General features: G+C 36.4%; 1 protein-coding gene across 3 annotated transcripts in view; it reads right to left on the bottom strand.

Moving 5' to 3' along the window:
• Window positions 1–15,327, bottom strand: part of DNAJC12 (DnaJ heat shock protein family (Hsp40) member C12) — a 43,068-nt gene that overhangs the window by 21,143 nt on the left and 6,598 nt on the right. For 2 of the 3 annotated variants that reach the window (XM_081157993.1, XM_081157994.1), the window contains exons 2-3: window positions 13,057–13,185; window positions 6,064–6,142 (exon numbers count right to left, since the gene is read on the bottom strand). In XM_081157993.1, the coding sequence (XP_081014119.1) occupies window positions 6,064–6,142; window positions 13,057–13,134 (157 nt within the window). In that variant the 5' untranslated portion in view covers window positions 13,135–13,185. Of the gene's footprint in view, window positions 1–6,063; window positions 6,143–13,056; window positions 13,186–14,926; window positions 15,046–15,327 lie in introns of all 3 variants that reach the window. The other variant, XM_081157995.1, reaches the window with a different exon arrangement.

Here is a 15,327-nt window from a genome sequence, read left to right as displayed (position 1 = left end):
AAAACAAAGAAACAAATAAAGAGCATCTTGTCATATCATCTGGCTCCAGTGAGCAATCCTTCCTGTTGCTGATGACAATGTAAATGTCTCTCTGTATAAATGAGACGTCACTTTTTCCAACAGGAATAAAAAGTTCATTAAATTATCACAACAGATGCACACACTACTAGAATAGGTTGTAGAGATTTACATATTTATCTATGAGTCACCTTCTCTTTGCACATCACTGCTAGTCTGTTCTCTAGTTTCCAGGACAAAAGAAACCAGCTTGGAATTATTCTGATGTCAGTCCCTCAACAACAACTGATAAGCAGAAAGCAAAAGAGGCCTTATCTTTCCTGTTAGGTGGCCTTTTCCTTGTCCCAACCTCTTCCCCACACTTAATAAAAATGAGTTTGGGTTTATATTTCTCCTTTAATATATCAGCTAATCAAATCACTCACACAAGAGAAGCATTCACCAGTTCTGGGAATATAAGCTTATATGAACAAATGACACTGGAACCTTTAAGAGACATTCTGACTTAACTCTTACTTTGAAAGCACATAGGTTCTTTTAAATTCATATTTCACAACAGAATTTGTAATATTATAGCCACATTTTAAATGCAGAGCACTTACAATTACTTGAGAAATAATAATAATATGATGTCAGAACATGCTTGGAAAAAAGTCTGAAGAAAAATATACCAATTGTTAATAGCAGTTCTCTGACAAAGAGATAGGAGCAGACTTTCACTTTCAACATTAATTACAATGTTTTATTTTTACTCTGAGGGAAAGAAGCAATAAAGAGTTTTTTTTGTGTTATTTTTTTTAAATTAATTTCAGAGACAGGAAGGGAGAGAAACATCAATGATGAGAGAGTCATTGATCGATCAGCTGCCTCCTGCAAACCCCCCTCTCCCACTGGGGATCGAGCCCACAACCCAGGCATGTACCCTGACCAAGAACAGAACTGTGACCTCCTGGTTCATAGGTCGATGTTCAACCACTGAACCACGCCGACTGGGCAATAAAGAGTTTTAGAAGTAGGAAAACATCAAGGCATTCAAAGATATGTTGACATATCTTTGGGACACAGCAAGGAACAAAGAGCGGCCCCTCTTCAAATATCCCTATGTCTTTGAAGCCTGCAAATCAATAACAAAAACACTGTTTTATAAAACCTTTGACCCCTTTCTTCAGGGTCGAAGAGAAGTTTTAAAAGCATTGACCTGAAACAGTTACTGTCACGCGCACACACAGGACTGGCAAGAACAGCAGCCAGGATATGTTGAGCTCAGTGACAAAATTTCTACAGCATAACCAGTCCTGCCTCCAGCACCCACACCTGGAGAGGAGAAGGGATTTCCAAAAGCCTTAGATTTAGAAATTTTTTTTAATGAAATCGAGAAAGTTCTAATGGTTACTTACAAAAAAGAAAACTATCCCATTTTGTTAAATATTTATATTTTCTTGCATAAAAACAAGAAAGTCCACTGAATCATAATTGCCAACATTCATTGAGCTCTACCCTCAAGTAGGACACTTTACCTATGAGAATGCTGAGGCCCAGAGAAGTTGCCCAAGGTTAGCTAGTTTGGAAGTAGGAACTAGGAGCAATCCAGTCAGACAAGCCTGTGTTCATATCCACTACTCCATCATGCTAACAAATCAGTAATTTCAATGGCAATGGTTGAGACTACATTTAGTGGACCAAAAAGGTACATATATGAGTTTAATTTCTCCTACCTGCAGTTGCTCTGCAGTCTAGCCTTTCACTTTAATGAAATACGTTTCAAAATCTTTCCAGTGTATTCTGGATTTCTGCCAAGCTAAAAGTTAGCACCTGGGTGAATTTTTGTTTAACATTTTAAAATATTTTTTATCAGGTACGTTAATCTTTCTCCAAGTATATAAAGACCCACCTAAATTTTCACAAAGTCTTATTTATCCAAATTGAGTAAAATGAATGCTTAGACAGATTTGAAAACTATTTCTACCCAAAGGATTAATCATCTATCAACTGCAAGACTGACAAGGAAAGGTACTGATAACTGCATCCCTTTTCACTTTAAGCAATATTTACACAGTCCAGTGTTTCTCTGAACAAGAAGCCTGAGGTAGCCGGTACATGAAAACTTCCATCACTGTGGCAACTAGAAATGGCAATGATTACACAGTGGTTCATCATATATCCCAAATAGAAACTGTTTGCCAGAGACAAAGAGAAACTCAAAGCCATGCTTCATTGGAAAAAAAAAAAATTCAGTTAAAGAATAATCTGGGGCTGGTAGTTGTTTTTAAGTGTTTATCAAATGTTTATGCTGTTATGCTAGGACATCTATTTTAATATTAACTCCAGTTCAGAGAAGTAATTAATGTCTCCTAAAGAAATGTTCATCAGTTCATTCACTCACTACAGAGATTACTGTTTGTACAAAGTGGATGTCCCTGTGGTAGGTGCTGGGGCACACCACTCTGAACAAGGGAAGCAAGAGGCCTGCCTCACTGAATTTCCAGTATGACTAATAAGCAAACAGGCAACAAGTGGATGGTCTGATACACAGTTTGCTGCCTGACATATAGTGCCCTGGAGGTCACATGACTTCCTAAAGGAAGTGATGGCTGAGCTGAGACCTGATGCAGGAGCATGACCTAGCCAATCAAAGCAGGGCAGGGAGGTGCATAGGCTTCGGGGGTGTTCCAGGCAGAGGAAGCAGCAGGCATTAAGATCTGAAGAGTAGAAAGCAGAGCACCTTATGGAACCAAAATAGTTCTGAGTGGCTAAAACATAGACTTGTAGGCCTGCTGGTGGAGAGAAAATGAAAATGGAGAGATGGGGGAAGGGCACAACATGAGGGGTTTTGTACCTAAAGACCCAGCAACGATAAAGAGTGAACTATTGCTACATGTGCAATGTGGGTCAATACCACAGACACAATGTAAACCAAAAGAGACCACACACAAAAGAGTACATATGGTATGATCCCATTTATATGAAATTTGAAAACAGGCAAAACTAATCAATAACAACAGAGATCCACAAATGGGAGGGGGTGCTGACTCTGAACAGGACATGAAAAAGGACTGTTGGGTGCTGCGAGTGTTCTGCATCTTCATCTGGGCAGTGGTTAAACCAGTTATAACACAGACACAAATTTATCAAGTTTACACTTATGATTTGTTCACGGTCCCTTAAACAAATTATGCCTTAATAAGAAGAGGGGGGAATCAAAAGTAATAGTTAAGTATTGAACAAAAATAATGACTTCCTATATTGGAAAATGATCTGTTTATACAAATCAAAGGGATCAATGATTTCTAGAAAAGATTAATAAAGAGCTTTAAGATAAGGGAAACATTTTTGTACCAATCTTTATATATTTATTCATGCATTTGATAAAAATATGACAGTTAGGAGTGAAATTATGATGACAAAAGTAACTATATGGACCAACCCCAAGTGTAGTCAAATTCCCCAAAATCAGAACATGAGCAACACACAGCTCCTTAACACCTGTGCACTCACACACACTCTTGCCCATAACCACCCACGCCCCAACAATCACAGGTGCTAAGTGCAGAAAGAACTCAGGGCCTCTTCCCTGGCATGTCAGGTCCCAGGGAGGGCAACATTTTTTAATGAAGAGGAGTTTCAGTTTTATCATTTGTGCAATGTGAAGTTATAGACAGGTCTTAATCATAATATTTTCCTTACAGAAAAATCATGCATATACACATACATATACAAATACTATATACATGACTATAGTATACACATATAGCAAACATAATCATCAAATTTAAGATAATATTTCCTACCATGAGAATAAAATCAGGATATGAATACACAAGAGACTTTAAGTGCATAAGTAAAGTTTTAAGCTGGGTGGTACATTATATGGGCATTTGTCTGAGTACTCTTTTTTTTTTTTTAATCCTCACTTGAGGATATTTTTTCCATTGGTTTTCAGAGAAAGTGGAAGGGAGAGAGACAACAAGAGAAATATCCATGTAAGAGAGACACACTGATTGGTTACATCCCATATGCACCACAACCAGGGCTGGGGATGGAGCCTACAACCGAGGTATGTGCCCTTGACCAGAATTGAACTCAAGACCCTTCAGTCTGAGGGCTGACTCTCTAACCACTGAGCAAAACAGACCAGGGCAGTTTGGGTATTCTTTATACATATTAAATCTTTCATTTTTCCCATAACTAAAAAGAAAGATCACTATCTCCAGTGTGAAGCAACTGAAGGAGTGCTGGAAGGATCCAGGCATGAAATGATGGTGAGCTACTGTAGTGGCTGTGAGGATGGAGGGAAGAAGAGAGAGTTGTAGAAGGCAAATCACCAGCATCGGCCCGATGTGAAGAGGAGGGAGGCAAGGCTTTTGCGTGGCCAACTAAAGGGATGGTGGTTCCATTTATTGAGATGGGGAAACATAAAAATATGAATGAGGTTTCAGAGAGGGTGAGAGGAGAATCAGTCCAGTTTTTGACAGGGTGACTTTGAAATGTCCTCAAATAGAGATTTCCAAGAAGCGGTCAAAACCACAGTCTGAAAATGAGGAATGAGAACTAAGTTGAGGATAGGTTTGGGAACCATCAACGAAGAGCTGATGACTGGAGCCACAGACTTACACAAGACTCCAGAGAAAGTAGGGAGTAAGCCCAGAGGAAAGTCTGAGGGGGAACCCTGAGGGCAGCAGAGAAGGACCCACAGAGGAGACAGAAAGAACAGCTTAAGAGGCTGGAGGAAAAGCATGAGTGCACAGGTGGCTGCTAAAAGAAAAGAGTGTTTCAAGAAAGAGAGCACGATCAACAGTGCCAAATTCTGATGCAAGCTCGGGGAAGATAAAGCCAGAAAGGCAACTATTGGACTTGCAGCCAAGAAGTCCTTGGTGAGCATTACAAGAGCAGTTCCCAAGAAAGGTGAGGAGGAAGTCAGGCTGGGATAAATGAAAAACTGGGTGGCAACGACATAGAGAAATCAGCTGTGGACTGCTTTTTCAGAAAGTTGGGCTCTAAAGGGAAGGAGGGAGATAGAAGAGCAGCAGGAGGGAGACGGGTTAAGGAAGGATGATTAGTTTGTTAGTAGTTTTTCAGGCTAAGATAGACATAAGCATCTATGTCTAAATTTATGATAATGGAATTTAAGTTATCATAAAGGAAAAAACAAAAGTATGAATATATTATCATGCATATGGACATATATCATACATGGACATATTCGGGTCCCTGAAATGAAGAGAGCACAGCAAGGTTCTCATCAAGACAACCTTCTGGTTACAAACATACTTACATTAACACTCCGCTGGTGAAATAGACATAAACTGGGCATATTTGAAACCATGAGGCAGCACATTACAGCAGAAAGAAAAATGCATGTTAAATGACTACTGTTAGAGAAAAGACCCTACACTTTTCCCTCCCCTTCTACCATCCAATGGTACAAAAACATTTTTTGGCATTGAATGAAAGAATAAGTTTAAGAACAAGAGAGAAGCCCGGCCGGATGTGGCTCAGCAGTTGAGCATCGACCTAGGATACAGGAGATCTCAGTTCAATTCCTGGTCAGGGCATATGCCTGGGTTGCGGCTTGATTCCCAGAAGGCAGCCGATCAATGACTCTCCCAATATTGATGTTTCTCTCTCTCTCTCTCTCTCTCTCTCTCTCTCTCCCCCTCTCCTTTCCTCTCCCTGAAATCAATAAAGATATATATTTTTTTTAAATAATAAAGAGAGCCTGGCAGGGTGTGGCTCAGCGGTTGAGCATCAACCTGGGATCCAAGCGATCAGGGTTTGATTCCTGGTCAGGGCACATGCCCGGGTTGTGGGCTCGATCAATGACTCTCTCATCATTGATGTTTCTATCTCTCTCTCTCCCTCCTTCCTTTCCTCTCTCTGAAATCAATAAAGATATAAATAAATAAATAAATAAATAAATAAATAAATAAATAAATAAATAAATAAAAATAAAAAATAATAAGAGAGAAAAAAATTAAGTTACTATTCAGTGGCTTTTTAGTTCTATAGGCTATTCATTTTCATGAGAAACAGCTATTAAATACCTACCCGCTTTGGAGTTTTCAGGATGCTTGTCAGGGTGACATTCCAGGGCTCTGACCTTAAATTCTGCCAGGATTTGTTCAACCTAAAACAAAAATGAATATTTAAAATAGAGTCCAGAAGTTGAACATCAGTTCTTCCCAAAACAGCCATGATCAACCCAACTTTTCATTTTGATCTTTATATTTGTATTTTGACATTTTACTCTAAGAAATAATTTCATCAAAAACAAAATTCAGAAAGTATCCAATAAAAGCCCCTATGCAAATAGTGATCTGTGATAACAATTTAACTTGTTACTGTATTTAGATGATGGCCCAAGACATCTATGAGCTCAATATATTTAAGTGTCAAAAAAGGTCAGACAGGTTTACCCTAAGAATGTATAAAAGATGTGTTCACACATCTAAGTTCTTCAAAAGATGCTTAGCCACCATTCATTATTCAGGGATGACTATCCAGTTTATAAATTATCCACTATAAAGTTCCTCCTTTTGGTCCTTTTCAGTTTTATTAAGAATTTCACAATTTTTTTTAAAAGGACATAATTCAAACCTGATCACTTTGCTACCAATTAACAGCATGGTTAGGTATTTTGACTGGGAAAACAGAAACTTCAGCCCAAACTAGAATTACATTTGAAGGCCCTCTATGATTTTATTTTATTTCACTCACCCATCTCATCCTTATTATCATCAGGAATAATCAAGACTTGGCTTTATTAATCATAATTGTAATGACAGCAGCAGGAGACAACAGTGATTATGTGGCTCTGGAATCTGATTGCTTCGTTTTAAATCCCAGTTCTACCCTGGGACTTTAGACAAGTTATATAACTTCTAAGTGCCTAGGTTTCCTCATCTTTACATTACACGAATAATGTAAGTAGAGCACTATAGTAAGAGCTCAATAACAGTAACTATTATTAAATGTCAGTGGTGAAGTAATTTGTCTAAAGTCATTCATCTAGTTACTGAAAGAGCTAAGTTTTTTGTCAACTAAGCAGACGGACTTGGAATCCAATCATCGTTCCCACTGTTTTGTTCTTCAGGATCAGGGACCTATTATTAAGTTCTATATTTACTATCCACTAATTAATGAAAGCAAATTACCTCTTGTTTGAGAAATGAATTCTCAAGCAGCTCAGCTCAATATTGTCATAAGATTCATGGGAGGACAGACATGTTTATCAGCTCCATGTCACTCTTAATCAACCAGTTCTCATAAAAAATTTCTTCACTTTTATAATCAGTCTGACTGTATTAGACATGCATATGAATAAAGCCCAGGCTAATAACTTTATTCTCTCCCTTGTTAGGCATCTACTGAGAACCCCTTGGAATAATAAAAGAGATAGGCTTCCTGTTAAGAACTGTAATCAATTGTTTCCTCTTCCTGGGTGCTCCCTTTAACCATCAGTCACCATAACCTGCTTATATACAAAGAAAATAAGTTGTTTTTCAATTTTAAAATATTAAACATTCTAAAGATTCTAGTGGTTAGTGTTTTATAATTAACAAGTAATTTATGACTACTCACAATCTCTCTTCGAAAAAATTTCTATCAATACAGAATAAAGCCTGGCCGGCAGTTCGATTCCCAGTCAGGTCACATGCCTGGGTTTCGGGCTCAATCCCCAGTGGGGGGCGTGCAGGAGGCAGCAGATCAATGACTCTCTCATCACTGATGTTTCTACCTCTCCCCCTCCCTCTCCCTTCCTCTCTCTGAACTCAATAAAGACATATTAAAAATATATATATGAACATGTCAAGAATTTTAAAAAATATATATATACATATACATATACATATACATATACATATACACACAGAATAAAAAGTAAAAGCTTCTTTACCTCTTCTCCCCCAAGATAACAGGTTAAATCCTTCAAGACACATTTTTTACATATATATCTATCTATATATTTTGGGGGATTTTAATAACATAAGTGGGTAAAATCATACCTATCAAAGGTAGAAATTTGGGGTTTTATTGTTGTTGTTTTATTTTTTTATTCCTATCCCATTAGGAAACATTCTGGTATTAACCCTTGGAAGCAAATGTGTCAAAATGGTTAATTCTCAGTAGCACTAAAGTATGCCATTGCTGGTTTCTTCTTTATATTTTCTGTATTTTTGCTAGTGTCATATTTTTAAAAATTAAGAATAGCCCACATATGTCTTTCATTGCTTTTCACAGTTTTACTCTCATAAAGTTCATCATAAATCTCTTATATAGAGCTGGTTCTGGTTAAACTAACTGGTAAAGTGGGTTATTTTGTTTTGGACATATTCTATGAATCTCCTGGCATCCCCACCCCATGTGCCCAGGGTCAAGTGCAACCCACAGGCAGGTGAGGCCCTCCATGTTCAGGTCCACTGAATCCTGACTTCCTGATCCTATGTTCAATGGTCTGGAAAACTGCCTATCCTCTTGGCCAGTAAACATACAAAAATATTCAACTTTACTTGTACTCAAATAAAGCAAAACATCCAAGGAAAGATAATGACCAGTGTTAGTGAAGGTGCAAAGAACTAAACATTCTCATGCTCTCCTGGTGCAAATTTCTTGGAAAGCAATTGGGATATAATTTTTTTTCATACTCTTTGATCCAACAATTCCAATTCAAGGAATTTGTCTAAGGAGATAATGAGAGGTAGGAAAAGAATTTAGTAATAAGAAGGTAAACAAAAACTTATGTGTCCATCATAAGATATTTGTTAAAGTTAATTGTAATATAGCCATAGGCTGGAATATTTTACAGTAATTAAAAAATCACCTTTTAGCTTGGTCAGCATGGCTCAGTGGTTGAGCAATGACCCATGAACCAGGAGGTCATGGTTCCATTCCCGGTCAAAGAACATGCCCAGGTTGTGGGGTTCACTCCCCGCTGGGGGGCGGGCAGGAGGCAGCCAATCAATGACTCGCTCATAATTGATGTTTCTCTCTCTTTCTCCCTTTCCCTTCCTCTCTCTGAAATCAATAAAAACATTTTTTTAAAAAACATCTTGTAGTATAAAACTTTTAATAATCTGAGATAATTTATAAAATGCATTTAATATATAACACATGAGAAAAGGTAACCTACAAAGCATTTTGTGCAGTATAAATCCATGTTTTACCTCTAAAGGAATGATGTAACATATATATGTATATAATATACATATGTAATAATGATGATAATAATAGCTAAGATGTATTGAGACTTACTCTGTGCCAAGTATTACTCTAAGCACTTTACATACAGCGTCTCTTTTAATTCTCTCAACAAGTCTATGAGGTGGGTATCATTACTATTCCCATTTTGCAAATTAGAAAACCAGACATAATTTTCCCAAGGTCACACAGCTAGTAAGTGGCCAGGATTTGAGTTCAGGCAGTCTGATTTCAAACACATATAAAAATATACATATAAATATATACGTATATTCATGTACTTATTTACAGACTATTATAGACATATCATATGTATATGTATACATAATTGGTATGCATATGTCATAGACCCAAATATTAAGTGTCTAGGTTAACATTTTTCTTAGTGCTCTCTTCATGCTCCATATTTCCTTATTAAACATACATTTTGGAAATTAAGTTCCAAGTATTACTGTGAGACCAAAACAACACCCACACCACAACAACTACAATTTACTATGTGACAGGCACTGTTCTAAGCACTTTCTTTTCTTTTTTTTTTTAAATATATCAGAGAGAGGAAAGGAGAGGGAGAGAGAGAGACAGAAACATCAATGATGAGAGAGTCATTGATCAAGCCCGCAACCCTGGCATGTGCCCTGACCGGGAATCGAACCCCGATCGCCTGGATCCCAGGTCGATGCTCAACCGCTGAGCCACGCACGGCTGGGCCTAAGCACTTTCTATATCATGTCTCACTTAATCCTCACAACAACCCTATGTACTATTACTATCCCCAACTGCAGATTAGAAAACCAAGGCACAGAAAAGTTAAGTGATTTTCCCAAGGTCACACAGCTAGTAAATGGTATGATTTAAATCTAGGTGGTCTGAAGTCAATGAGAAAAAGAACTAGAAAAAAGAAACAGGTGTTTCCCTTTATGAGTTTATGGTCAATATTAAAGTCCATGAAATCCTGAAATCAAGAAATCTTCTTATCATTACTGTAAAATGGTGACAAAATATTAAAAAATCAAATTAGATCCACACCAGAAAGAACGTCTTACATCACTACTGTGTGGTGTCTGCATCACTAAGGATTTTAGAAGATTTTATAGCATGTGTCTTTTGTGTAAAATCTGATATAAGAAGGAAAAGTTGACTGACTTGGACTCAAACTTTCATAAATGTTTTTCAAATGGGGGTTATGTTGTTTTCTACTCAACAACATGGAAATCCTCCCATAGTTTATATATGTCATTTAATTAATTTCTAACATAAGCTGTAAATTGTAAGAACTATATACTAAAGCAAAAGAATTATGTGTGTGTGTCAACTCAACTGTTATAAGAATGAAAATATCAAGTGGCTTTGAAATTATAACTGCTAAATTGTTTGGGGATATGAAGAGTAATGGTCAATTTTTTAGAGCACCAAATCAAGGAATATTTGAAGTAAAGGAAATCCATCCAACACAAATCAAGTAAAGGAAATGTCACACTAAATACTCAAAAATGGCATAAAATATTTTTAAATGGGAAGGATACATACAAAAAGAAATGACAAAATTACAACAGATCATTTCATTTCTTTTCTTTTTTTTTTTTTTTATCCTCACCTGAGGATATTTTTTCCATTGCTTTTCAGAGAGAGTGGAAGGGAGAGGGAGAGAAAGGGAGAGAGAAACGTCAATATGAGAGACACACAAAGACTGGTTGCCTCCCATGCGTGCCCCAACCAGGGCCCGGGACAAGCCTGCAACCGATGTCCCTGGCTGAAATCGAACCCAGGACCCTTCAGTCCGCAGGTCAACACTCTAACCACTGAGCCAAACTGGCCAGGGCCAGGTCATTTTTTCTTTTTTTTTTCTTTTTAAACATATCTTTATTGATTTCAGAGAGAGGAAGGAAGAGGGGGAGAGAGAGAGAGAGAAATATCAGTGATGAGAGAGTCACTGATCGGCTGCCTCCTGCACACCCCCTACTGGGGATCGAGCCTGAAACCCGGGCATGTGCCCTGACCAGGAATGGAATCCCAACTGTGATCTCCTGGATCCTAGGTCTATTCTCAACCGCTGAGCCATGCCAGCTGGGCCAAATCATTTCATTTAAATAAATGATTGTTATCTACACATACTGTGCAATTGACAGAATCAGTAATACGCAACCAGAAGGAATGTCAAGACAATGCTTTCATTCTCCTTTCAATATATGCCACAATATATGCAGAGAAGTATGACTATAACTGGTAACCACAAAATTAAACTGTTATAAGCATCATAAATAAACAGGATCAGTTTTCTAGTCTATTCAAAATTAATTCTCCTTCTTTGCAAGCTGAAAAGACAACATAACTATAAGAGGCTGACTAAACAGTCAAAAAATTTATTATGGGGATATAACAACCTTTACTTTTTAACCTAGCATGATAATATTTTTTAATCCAATTGTGAAACTTATCAAGTTCAATTATATTCCTTTGATTTTAAATAGTTCCTTCAAAAATTATTTGGCAATAGTAGAATCCAAGGTGTGAACAACACATATGGCAAAAATGGTAATAAGCTTTCTCAATTGCTATAAGCAAAATCACCACCAAGGTAAACAAGAGTAACATATTATCCTATAGGAGAAATATGCACCTAAAAGAGTATTATAACCTGGGGTGTATGTGTGTGTAACTACAAGGTACCTAAGATAAACTCCTCAGAGTGATGATGATAGAGATTTTAATCCTTTGTGTCCACTATGGCATTCTAGTCTCCAAAGTATATTTTATTACTAAACTCCTGCCATATAAAAGAAAAATAAATAGAAAAATATTTTGCTTTAAAATATTTTAATATTAATAGCTATATTTTAGTATTAAAATAGATTTTAAATATATATTTATAAAATATAAAATAATATGAATATATTTAATAATATAATTGAAATATATTTCAGATTCATCTCAACAGTACTTAAAATATTGAAAACTGGAAATAAATAAAATATTTAACATTAAGAGAACAATCAATTGTGGCACAATAAAATCATGCAATCATTAAAATATGTATGAAGAATGTTTCGTAGCATGGAGAAATCCTTATTATAATGTCAGTGGGTAAAAAGCAGGAATCAACAAGTACATATAATATCCTCCCAAACATGTCTTTGAAAATATGTACAGGAAAAAGACTGAAGATTAATATACCGAACATTAATAGTGTTACCCTTGGGAGGTTGAATTATAAACAAGTTTTCCAAAATTTAAAAACCTTTTACAACCTTTATAATTGTCTATGGGGATCTTTAAGCCACTATTCCATTATAGGTCAAGTGAAAAAGTACAGAACTGTCACATTTTGTATCAGAAGCAGCCCTTTTAAGAAGTAATTTATCTCACACAATTTGAAATATTAACATAAAAGGATGCTATTTGGTTTGTATCATTTAGCTGCTCACATAAAAGTACTTTTAATAAAACATTTTAAAATCACTAATTATTAGAAAATTACATTTCATCTCAATTATAATATAAATTACTCTAATAAAGCTATAGCTTATGCATGCTATGAAACACAGCCAACAGCAATTAAAACAAAATTTCAAATATCAATTTTTAATGTATTTGAAATAGAATCTATGGCCATGTGCCAGAATACACATATTCAATCACAAATATCCGTAAAATTGCAAGAGGACACTATTCAAGTTAAGACCCAAACGCACATTTAAATCCTTAACTTTCTATGAGCCAGAAGTGCTTTAAAATAATACAAGATTAGGTTTTTAGGCAATGTGACTAAAATTTCAAAGTTAAAATCTTAAATAAAACTTGCAGTATTGTTGTGAAAAAGAACAGCATTATCCACTGTCTTACCGAAGACAGTTCATCACATCCCAGTAATGTGTAGTAATCTTCAGTATCATCCAATTTGTAATTCAGTATTGCATCCATTTAGATCACTAAATCAGCTCTTCTTGCTCGTGAAACAAGAGGCGCAATGAGCTGCGAATGAACAGTAAAAGCCTGTTTTAAATCTGGTTTACAGCAGCACATTCCAAACTGCACTAACTAGATTTAAGGCTGGACACAGCCAATACACCAGATGTCATCCAAGACCTGTGTAAACTACCTTTCATTGGCTGTTTACAGAAGAAAAAAATAATAGACCGCTACCGAACTGTTGCAGTGCTGCCTGGGATTTGTAGTTTGAGTTTATATAAGCAATGCAAATGAACCACTCCTCTTCTGGATAAACAAAGACTGCCCATTTTTACAGACTCCCCAAGTGAGCCATCTCTCCATATCCTACATATTTTTATCTTTTTCCTTCTTTTTAAGTGACAAAAGAAAATTTGAGGCAAGATGCTAAAACCTTAGGATTTGTTAGATATGTATAGAGGGCGGTTTTCTGAGCGTTCAGAATATTTCAGAATTTTTTAAATAGTTTGAGTAGATGGCAATAGACTAGGAAAGCAAATTTCATTCATTTGATAACCTATTCATTCAAAAAATATTTATTAAGGACTTATTTTGTGTCCGGCATGAATGTAGGAAAGGTATGCTAAACAAGTCTGGATTCTTAGGGAGCTTACATTCTGATGGAGGGAGGCAAACAAGAAACATGCAAACAAATAAAACCATATAAAATAGTGAAATAAAATACGAAAGTGAGAAAGGGAATTGTATGATGATAGGGGTGGATTTGCTGTGCCATTTCTCCTGGGCTAGCTCTCTCCAGACTCAGGAGTGTGTCTGGCCTGGAGTAGGTGCAGGGAATGTGTGTTTCAGCTCACTGTGGCCCTAGGAAATGCAGGTCAGGTCTAAGATCCAGAGAAGAAGGTGAGTGGTGAGGTATACAAAACTGCAACTGCTTTAACCCTTTAAATGCCCCCATAAATTATTACCTTGGGAAAAAATACTTTTTCACTGAGCCCACCTATATACATCTCTTTTAAGGCTTTATTTCTGAAGAGAAATAAAGCACTGAGGCACCATTTTTAGTAATCCTTTATTATATATCCTCTCTTGCTAAAAGTTCTGTATGGAATGTTTTAACAAAGTAATTTTGTTTTAGAAATTTCACATTCCATGAGGTATTTGGAGGCCTACTTGGGTATCACAAAATCCTTACTAAAATAACTGGAAATGGCCTTAAAATGGTGTAAAATTGCTGCTATGGAAAACAGGATGGTGATTCCTCAGAAATTTAAACATGGAATTACTATATTATCCAGTAATTCCACTTCTGGGTATATACCCAAAAGATTTGAATGCAGGGACTTGAATAGATATTTGCATACCCATGTTCATAACATCATTATTCACAACAACCAGAAGGTAGAAGCAACCCAATGTCCACCGACAGAGGAACAGATAAACAAAATGTGGTACTTACATACAATGGAATATTATTCAGCCTTAAGAAGGAAGGAAATTCTGACATACGCTACAACATGGATGAGCCTGGAAGGCATTATGCTAAGTGAAATAAGCCAGACACAAAAGGACAAATTCTATGTGATTCTACTCATAAGAGATACCTTGAGGAGTCAACTTCATTGAGACAGAAAGAAAAATGCAGGGAAGGGTAAAATGAGGAGTTAGTGTTTAATAGGTATGAAGTTTCTGTTTGGGAAAATGAGAAAAATTCTGAAGATGGATGGTGGTGATGGTTGCACGACAATGTGAAGGCACTCAATGCCACTGAACTGTGCATTTAAAATAGTTACAATGTATATTTTACCACAATTAAAAAGGAAAGTGATGTGAATTCCCTCAAACACTAGACAGCCTTGACCAGAAATAAAAGTATTGCTCCTTTATTCTCCATCCTGAGAACAGTCAGTACAATGATTTAATGTTCTGGAAAACAAAAGGAAAAGATAATTACAAAAAGAATTTTGGTGAACACTCACTCATGTTTTATAAAATGCAACTCGAGGCTCTTTTTCCTGAACCACCGTCTCCTCACATTCTGCAATTTACCATATAGTCATTGAAAATGATGTAGAAACATATTTAGTGCCTAGGAAATGTTCACACTCCATTGTTAGGTGGTAAAAAGTTAGAAAACAGTAGGTACTATGTAAAAATTCACTAAACACTGAGACCTATGCATGTTACTAGGTATAAGTTATATCAAAT

The sequence above is a fragment of the Miniopterus schreibersii genome, assembly GCF_964146895.1.
Source record: "Miniopterus schreibersii genome assembly, chromosome: 14".
NCBI classification, from domain to species: Eukaryota; Metazoa; Chordata; class Mammalia; order Chiroptera; family Miniopteridae; genus Miniopterus; species Miniopterus schreibersii.
Note: the sequence above shows the minus strand (reverse complement) of the source record. Positions and strands in the feature narration are given on the sequence as shown.